The following is a 10125-nucleotide window of genomic DNA, read 5'->3' as shown; positions in this document are numbered from 1 at the left end:
TTTCAGGAAAAATGACACTGTAATTGACAGTAATACTCACATGCCTTCATATATCGACCTGCATTTACTTTGGTACTAAATATAATTTATATTGTCGCTTTCTATAAAGATAATAGAAAGGTAATTTTCTTCTTTAAGGGTTGATTGGATTTTTAAAAGTACTGATAGTACCTTAGAAAAGTTTTGCTCACAAGTTGTTATATGATAATATGAAAATGTTTACAATTATAGTCAAGCTTAGAAAAATAAGTTTTTTTTAATAATGTGAATTTTTTTATTATTTCAGATTTTTTTTAATATGACGACTCAAATTCTATTTGAATTAAGAATACTCTTTATGTATGGCTACTTGTAGAGGTATTACGGGTTTTATGTTATCTTTATCTTCATTAGCATTAGCTCTTAATGTTGAATGAGGACTAATTACTAAGAACTTGTATAGATGTGGTTGAGCAGTGTCTAGCAAAGGTAAGGATTTGAGATCTAGAATCTTTGTTCGCAACGATTCTTTTTTATTTATTTTATTTTTTAAGAGAGATTTTGGCTAGAGGGCGCATGTACTTACCAGAAAGAGACAAAAAGACAGGAAATGGGAATCACACCACCACCACCACCACCCCTGCCCCCCAGCCAAGCCACAGTCCCTTCTCCTGGGATCTTGCTACATGCACATGTCCCAGGTATGAGTTTCAAGCGACCGGGTCCAGGACTCCAACAGTGGTTAACCTTGTGGGAGTCCAGCTATATAACCGCTACACCGTCTGCTGGCCCACCTTGAGAATATTTTTAATGAAATTTGCTTCAAGTAATATTTGTTTGCCACTCTAGCTTGCCAGTATGCTAAGAAAACAAACAAACAGACCAAAAGTGGATTTGTTTTGATAAAAAATGCTACTGTAGGGGACCAGCAGTTAGCGTAATGGCTATGTCACTGCACTCCCATGTAGTCGACCACGGTTTGCGTCCTGGACCTGGTGGCTTGGGAATGTAAATTAGTCCAACCACTGTGGAGAACAGTTTGGAGATTCCTCAAAAATTTACCATATACTCTATGGAATACTATTCAGCCATTAAGAACAACAAAACCCTGACTTTTGACAGAAAGTGGAAGAATATGGAAGATTTACTGCTGAGTGAAGCAAGCCAGGCTATGAAGGAGAGACACTATATGTCCCCACTTAATATATACCAAATATCCGCACTCTATAACTGAAACTGACGGGCTAAAGGATGTACAAACAGAAGAGGTGGATGTGAATGCCAGATGTGGTGTGTGTGGAGGAGTGGGGCCTGGGGAAGAACATTTGGAGGAGGGATACCAAGACAGCATTGTTGAGATAGGGAGGTAGTGTTGCTATGTTTTGATCAACTAGACTGGGGAGAAATGTTCATATATTGAAATGATCACCTTGTAAGCTAAATAATGTGATTAAATGTATTTAAAAAATGTAAATAAAAATTTTAAAAAAATCTAAAAACAAAACAAAACAAAACTCATGCCGGGTGCGTGTGCGTGCATGCCCAAGATCCCAAGAGGAGAATGGAGGAGAAGGGATTGCAGCATGGCCATCCCCCCTGGGGGGGGTGATTTCTTGCTTTCTGACTCTGTCTCTCTCTCGTCTGTCTGGCGAGCGCACGCGCCCTACAGCAAAAATCTCTCCAAAAAAAAAAAGCTACTATACACTAATTTACCACTCCTAAGGCTCTGTGCAATTTAACCTCAATGCCTCAGTTTTCTTATTTGTAAATAGGACTAGTACCTACCTGTAAGCATTGTTGTTGAGGGACCAGCAGATGGTGTAATGGTTATGTTGCTGGACTTCCATGTAGTTGACTAGGTTCAAGTCCTGGACTGGCAGCTTAAAACTCATACCAGGCATGTGTGCTTGTGTGCCCAAAATCCAAGAGGAGAATGGAGGAAAAGGGATTGTAGTGTGACCATCCCCCCTGGGGGATGATTTCTCACTTTCCCTCTCTGTCACTGTCTTTCTCTCCCCTCCCAAGGAGCACACCCTAAGGCAAAAACCTCAATAAAAACTCCCCAAAACTAAAAGAACTGTAATAAGACCACACAACTGCTTTTGGTGTATAAATTTGCATTTAATGTAGTTTGTTATGGAGATTTGCTTTAGCTTACCATTTTGTAATCCATTTAAAATATCTGAATTCCTCCTATCAGATATAAATTAATTGGAGGTTATTCTCTTCACCCCCTCTTTCAAAACAATCGTGCGTAGTCTGGACTCATTATGGAAGTCCTTCAAGGTTAGGAGAAGACATAGAAGGTCCTCTTGTGAAATTCATAATGATGATGGAAAGATAAGGATTCCAGGAAGAACAGGCACTTGAGAGCAAGAGTCTAACTTTTGTCATTTTTTTCCTCTTAGTTCCACTTCAAAAAAAAAAAAAGGTCCAGTAGGATCAGAGTCCTAGTTTCCTCATCCATTTTAATATTTGGTTCACAGGACCATTTTGAGTTTTAAGTAAAATCAGATGAAACATGTAGAACTGCTTTATAGGTTGACATGTAGACAGGTAGGCATCTTGTGAAACCTAAGTGTCCTCCTTTTTCATTTACTGAGACCTGGCTATTTCTATTTAGTTCAGTTCCTCTCCTCCTAAGATTGGCTATTTCTATTTAGTTCAGTTCCTCTCCTTAGAATTTCTGGACATTTGCTTCTGAAAGCTTGTGTAACAAAAGCAATTGGGCTTTCCAATCCCCACTCAAAATTTGTGGTATTGAACATGGCATTTCCAAAGTACAACTGTTGGAGACTTTTACTCTTCCCTTTCAAAATCACTGATCTACTGAAGAGAGGACACGTGCGGAGTTAACTAAAATACAAGGCAAGCTGTGTTGAGACCTCTAATACCAAAGCAGTATACAAAAGCATGAATGAACAATAGGGTTAGCTCTACCAGGAGATATTTGAAAGAGGAGCTTGTTTATCAAAATGAATATCTAATTGATTTATGTGGAGGAGTATTTTTGAGTAAGGACTCTTCTGGTATTCCTAGATGTCAGAAACTTTGCTTTTGCTCAAGAGAGTTGGACTGAAGAATGAGAGAGAGAAAACTCACATTGGGATATAGTGGGATTTTGTTCTCATGTATTTTATTTAATTCTCACAATAGCCCTTTGAAATAAGTACAGAAGGCAGTATGAAGCTGAGTGAGTTACCTGCCCCAGGTTACACAGCCATCACGAGTGGATCTCTTGTCTGTTGTCTTTAAGTCTAGGCTCTCTCTTACTGTATGATGCTTACATTAGCAAAATCTCAGTTATGTCAAGAACAAACTTTTAATAGTTATGAGCTATGGGAGATGCAGACACATGGAACTTAAGTTCAATAAATTTTTAGTCCCTTTTATTGTCTGTAGGTAGCTCTTTTGAAATTGAAGTGCTTTTTTCCAACTTCATTTAAGGAGTGTTGCCATGGGATGGTGGTAGATAACTAAGAGGAGGTGCTGAAGAAATAATAGAAGTTACAGGGAGATATTAGTGTACTGATGAATGGTGGACACTGCAGAAGCTGTGATTGGGAAGGAAAGAAATCTAGCTGGGAAGAATGAGCAAACCAAAGAGCTCTGCAGAGAGAGGGGGAGGACAAGACAGATTGCAGCTGTGCTGCTGTGGATCCTAAGAACAACACTGTCCATACACAGAAGATAGCTCTGAAGAAATATTTATCTGTAGCACAACCTCTGAGTTTCATAATAAAGGTAAAAACTGAGAAAGTTTTCAAGTTAAAGATCACGACTGGGATTGACTTGTGCAGCTTATATCTAAATGTAAAGCCTAGTACAAATGTTCATAGGTGTTTGAGTTATTAAGATAAGGTTAGAGTGTATTCTGTATACTTAAGGTGACAGAAAGATTTCTATGGAAAGAGTTAAGATCCAGTATTTAAACTGTTATTGCTATAGCTATTACGTAACTCACATACAATGACGACTTGTTCTTCTCTTAGGAGTTACTAAATAAGTAATCTGCATTGATACTGCCAATTACCTTTCTTTTGAGAACTCCTGCAAAGGAAGTTGGAGGCAGGTAGCTTATATAGAAATTGAGAATGTGAATGCTCTTTTTAAAATACACCTTCCCTTAGATATTATATGTTCCTGCATACTCATACAGTGTTTTCCATATGATTTTGTATAGATGGAAGGAGAATGATTATAGTTTGATCACATCAGACCTCTGTCCAAAAATGCTTAGTGGTTCTCCATTATCTGATAATTGCTAATAATACTAGTCATTCTACATCGAAGGTTTTCTTGGTGTTAGGCACTGTTTTAAGCATTTTATATTACCTCATTGTTTACAACAACTTATGGGAGTGAGTGCTTTAAGTAAATTGTTCAGGACACATAGCTAGTAAATGGCTAATCTGGTATATAACCTCATGTAGCCTGGTTTCAGAGTTCTTATGTGGCCAAATAAATAAAGTTCAGTTTTCCTAAGCTAGGATTAAAGATTTTGATCCTAGGCCACTTTTCCATGTGGTACCTTCAGTGCTTCAGTGTCTGTGACCACATGACACCCAAGGCCATCTTTCTTTTTGATGATACTAGATTCTACGTTTTTCTGATCTCGTTGAGAGTACTTCGCCAACTCTTTTGGCTCATGTGAGTTTCTCTCATGGGAGATCCTTTCTTTTTTTACTTACTCATAGCCAAGTCCTGCTGTGTAGAATTACATTCATTTGCTTATATTTTTCCACTAAAGTATAGGTTCCTTGAGGTTCATATTGATGTCCAACATTGCAACTAGTATACTGTTTTGTACATAATATGCATTAAATAAATATGTTTATATATGTATATGTAAAATAATTTAGCAAACACTTTTAGTCAAGGGGTTCTCAACACTGCATCTGGGTTTCTTTTGAAAGCAAACAAATAAAAAACAGTGTGCAGGGCTATACCCAAAATTAAGTAAGACCAAATAAATCAGATCCTCTGTAGCCTTGGGGCCTGGACATCATTTCATTTAAAGCATGTGTATGACAGCATATCACAAGGGTTGTGTTGAAAAATAAATTAGTTAAATTTGCTCAGATTTTTTTCATGGAGAAAGTAGAGGCTCACAATCATGATTTGTTACTTGAAATTTGTATTCCTAATTGCATTTCTTCTAGCCACCAATTTTGTGAGAATTATACCCTAACAGATTTGCCGTAACTATGTACTAAGACTGATTCATTAGTACGTTGTATTAAACTGGTGAAGTACTGATTTCTTTCGAATGTCTCAGATTATCTTTTAGGTAGATAAACTATTAATTGCCCAAAGTAATGGCATGCTAATGAGACCTCTTGGATGCTTTTTCATCTCAGTCTGCTACTGAATTGCTAATAGAAAATCCTGAGACTGGGTAATTTATGAAGGGAGAGGTTTCTTTGTCTCATGATTTGGGTGGCTGAGAATTTCAAAGATACCATAAAATGGCACACATGAGAATTTTGAGCAGAGCAGAGTGTGGTCTGTGTTCATATAGGACCTCATTCAGACTCAATCATAGGGGCCACTGCCCTAACCACCCAGTCACTGAGCTCAACCCAAAGGCTCTACCCCTCAAAACAATAATCAGATCAAGTTTTTACCCCCTTAATTCTTTTACACATGAATTTTATGGGGTCCTGTACAAACTGTATTTCCTAGGGAGGAAACTATGGTAAAATAACTGTCTGATTGTGTACTATTAATTATTTTCACTAACTTGTATTTATGACACTAAAAGCCCAAAGTATGTATAATACTGCTCACCAACACCCTCAGGATAGAATAACTTTAAAAGAAGTCCTTTTACATATTTTTTACTTTGTTTCAGTTCATCCTCACAACTATTAGGAGGAACATAGGACAGTTATTATTAGTCCTGTTTTAGAGGTGATGTTGAGTTAGTGAGAAATTCAGTCACTTAAGTCATTCGTAATAAGTGATCAAGCCAGAATCAAAACCCATGTTTCCTTACATCTAACCCAGTGCCCTTTTCACTAAGTACCCTTTTCACTACACTGTAATACATTTTGTGGTCGATACTAAGTAAAGCTCTAAAGCCCATTGATAAGGGTTATTTTTGAGTAGCTGAGACAGAAAGTATCCAAGAAAGAATTTAATAATTAAAGTAAAGCAGTATGCAGTTTGTATGTTTCAAGAACCTTAAGATGCTCAATAAACCTACTAATCTGTACCTAGAAATCTAAAATAATCAGATTAAGCAATCTCTCTTTTTAAAAAGAGTTATTTAATTTTTATGTATTAGTTTGACCAGAGAGAGATTGGGGGGGGGGGCAGGGGGAGGAGTAAGAAAGCAAGCTGTCATATCCGGATTTGAACTATGGTCAGCCATGTGGAAGTCCAGTGCCTTAACCACCACGCCACATGCTGGCCCTGCAAGTCTCTTTTTGAAAAATAGATCCATGATATTTACAAGAGTGAAAAAAACAGGACTAACATGTTCAGCAGTAGGAGGTATAAGTGAATTTTGGTACATCCGTATGCTGTATATTTAACTATTTAGATCTTTGGAAAAATTAATAATGTAGGAAAATGCTTATGAACTATGTGAAGAGAAAAGATGAGCTATATGTAATATGAGGCAACATGAAGACAAAACATTGTGGTTATGTGTGCATGAAAAATATTTGAAGTATAACAATCTTAGCAGTATCTAAATATTGTTGGGGAGGCTAGAAGTAATATTTTTTAATGACTTGTTCTTTTTGTTGTGACTGTATATTACAGTCAGAATACTTCATATGAAAATGCCTTTGTAGAAAAAAATACATCAGTGCTATCAGTGTTGATTGGTGATTACATCCATCATGGTTTAAAGCTCTGGCTTAAATATTAAGTAACATCTTTTCCCAGCAATTTCGATCAGCCTAAACTAGAGTAATCTACTTTTAGGGATTTTTAAAAATTTATTTTTATTTTTTGGCCATAGGGGCCTGTGTACTTTCCAGAGACAAGAGAAAGAAAGTGAGATATTCCTCCCCTCCCCCCAGCAGGATGGCCAGTCACAATCCTTTCTCTGTGTTCCTCTTAAGAATTTTGGGAATGCACGCACATGAGTCTGGCATGTTTTTCAAGCCATCTGGGATCCAGGACTTGAGCCACCACATCACTTGTTGACCTGAACTTTTAGTGACTTTTAACAGCAATATTTTGTTTTATCTTGAGGAAAACCTATGCAGATTGAGTATCCCTTATCTGAAATGCTTGGGGCCAGAAGTATATTTAGTTAGATTTTTTTTTTTTTTTCAGATTTCAGATTATTTTCCTTCCCCACTCATCAGATTTTGGGATATTTGCATGTACATTATGAATATCTTGGAGATGAGAACTAAGTCTAAACATGAAATTTATTTATGTTTCATATATACCTTACACACATAGCCTTAAAGCAATTTTTTTTTGAGAGTTTTTTTTTTTTTCCCCCCTGCCTTAGAGCACATGTACTTGCTGGAGAGAGAGACAGTGAGAGGAAAAGTGGCAAATCACCCACTAGGAGGGATGGCCACAATCCCTTCTTCATTTTGACTCTGATCCAGATGAGGTCAAGTATGGAATTTTCCACTTAAGGTGTCATGTCAGTGCTCAAATTGCCATAGGGCACGTGTGCTCACCAGACAGAAAAAGAGAGACAGAAAGCAAGAAATCACCCCCCAGGGGGGATGGCCATGCCGCAATCCCTTTTCCTCTATTCTCAGGATCTTCGGCATGCACGCACACGTGCCCCGTGCCCCAGTCACTGGGTCCGGAACGCGAACCACGGTTGACTGCATGGGAGTCCAGCAACATAGCCATTATGCTCACTGCTAGTCCCAGTGCTCAAAAAGTTTTGGATTTAGCATTTCAGATTTTTTTTTTTTTTTTTTTTTTTTTAGGGGGTGCTCAACCTACATATTGTTGTAAAGTCAGGAATTTTTTTGCTAATGAAATTTGGAGTAAAGCCTGAGAAAAAAGGTCTTCCTGCTGTTGTTGCACATGTTAAATAACTAATTTGATCATTGTCCAAAGGCCAGAGTGTAAAAGGTATAACCAAATTTTTCTCTCATAGCAAAATCTAGCTGGTAGACTTTGCTGAAAAATTGTTTAACTATATTAACCCAATTGTTCTTTTACTTGTGATAACTTTGTAGGCTTGAGGTGATAGTAAATTTATGTAATCACAATGACAGGTATCTTTATTTTGGCTAATATGTTTTAATTTTTATGCAAACAGTAATAAATGGTCATTTCAAGAAACTTTCTTGGACCAGTAGGTGGCATGGTGGTTAGACCACTGAAATCACACATGGCCAACCATGGTTTGAGTAATGAACCTGGTAGCCTGAGAATCATGCTGGGCTCATGTGCACACATACCCACAATCCTGAGAGGAGAATAGAGGGGAAGAGATTGCTATGTGTCCATCCCCCTGGGGGTGGGGGGATGATTTCTCAGTTCTCTCTCTCTCTGGTGAGTGCATGCATCCTATGGCAAACACCTAAAGCAGAAACAAAGACAAAAACAAAACTTAAATATTCTTTAGAGAATGTAATTTTCTTCAAATGTGTTGCAGTTACTCACTTTAGAATATGAGGAAACAAAATCATGAACATAGTTGATAAAACAGCCTTAAAAATGTTCTTTCGGTCTTTTCAACTTAATTGAGGAAAGTTGTGTTAATTTTCTTTGTAATTTTAAGGTACAAGTAAAAAATAATTGTTAGTTTCACTGTTTGCATCTGAGAGTTACTAGGGTAAAGAAATAAAAGCATTCGTAATACTGCTTTATTCTTAGCAGAAAAGATAGTTTAAAATTCAAGATGATAACCTCTGGGGTATATGTGTAACTTAGTGTTAAATATACAGTTGGAGGCCAAAATATTAGGAAGTCTTCTGGCCTACAGAATTCTAGGGAGATGTAGGTAGCAATGTATGATTTTTTTTTTAATGTCACATTGTGATATGTCTGATTGATTTTATACTCATATTCTCTCCAAATTGCATGACTGACATTTTTTTCTTCTTCTGTTTTTAAAGTCAGAGCACCATAACATGGTGTGGGAAGTAAAGACAAATCAGATGCCTAATGCAGTTCAGAAACTCCTATTGGTAATGGACAAGAGGGCTTCAGGCATGAATGACTCACTGGAGTTGCTGCAGTGTAATGAAAATTTGCCGTCCTCACCTGGATATAACTCCTGCGATGAGCACATGGAGCTTGGTAAACAAAATTAAAAGTTATTTGGGAATCTCACTAGGATTCAGATGAATTTTCATATTTGGCTTCTTCACCTGCCATGATTGGTTGAAAGAGTTGTGAAGTTTTTGTATATCAGGAATTTTCAACATTCTCTTGTTACTGCTTTAAAACCAGCATGTGAGTTTGAATTATTTATGGTTATCATAGAACTCATTTACAGATTTTTAAACTGCTTTAGTTTGTGTTTAAGAGTGGACTTTTAAGCGCCTTAGAAAAATGGGGCTTTGTGGCTTTTCAAAGGATATTACTTCTGAAACATTCTCACAGTAAGCTCAGTAAATTATGCTTAGCTCCTCTTCATGGCTGATTTGATAGAATAATAGGAAGTTATAGTGGATCCTTGAAATTTGAGGATCTGACATTTGTGGTGTTTACTATCACTGAGCTTCTCCGGAGATCTGTGAGCTGTAGAAATGTGAAGGTTTATTGAGATATAATTTTGAATTACAGTGCTTTGAGTCTGGTACTCAGGAGCAGAGAGCTAATGGGTGACCTTGGCTTGCTGTCCAGCTTTTCAGCCTTGCTTTGTCTCCATTGTATTATGTAATTTTCCTTAATGTTCATAAAAACCCTGAGGAGAAGATATGATTATCCTCATTTTATACATGCTGTAATAAAGGAATAAGATTATATATGCCAATAATGTTTGGGAATTATTGGAATCTTAAAATTCTTGGGACTTAAACGGTTAGAATTCCAAGGATTTTCTGGGTTCTAATATACAAGGACCTCCATTTTAAGCACTAGTTGATTCTCAACCATCATGTTTTAGGTTTCAGAAGGAAATCAGGAACCAAGGGCCAGGGGAGTCAAAAACTCTTTCATTTATGACTTCAGTTAAAAAGAGGTTAATTTCTTGGAACTTCA

General features: G+C 37.1%; 1 protein-coding gene across 3 annotated transcripts in view; it reads left to right on the top strand.

Moving 5' to 3' along the window:
* The window catches only part of HBP1 (HMG-box transcription factor 1), a 36983-nt gene that overhangs the window by 2891 nt on the left and 23967 nt on the right, over nt 1–10125 (top strand). For 2 of the 3 annotated variants that reach the window (XM_006161161.3, XM_006161164.3), the window contains exon 2: nt 9036–9219. In XM_006161161.3, coding sequence (XP_006161223.1) covers nt 9036–9219 — 184 coding nt within the window. Of the gene's footprint in view, nt 1–8020; nt 8044–9035; nt 9220–10125 lie in introns of those variants that run through there. The other variant, XM_006161163.3, reaches the window with a different exon arrangement.

The sequence above is a fragment of the Tupaia chinensis genome, unplaced genomic scaffold (genome assembly GCF_000334495.1).
Source record: "Tupaia chinensis unplaced genomic scaffold, TupChi_1.0 Scaffold138322_1, whole genome shotgun sequence".
Taxonomy (NCBI): Eukaryota; Metazoa; Chordata; class Mammalia; order Scandentia; family Tupaiidae; genus Tupaia; species Tupaia belangeri.
This window is presented reverse-complemented; position numbering and strand designations above follow the sequence as displayed.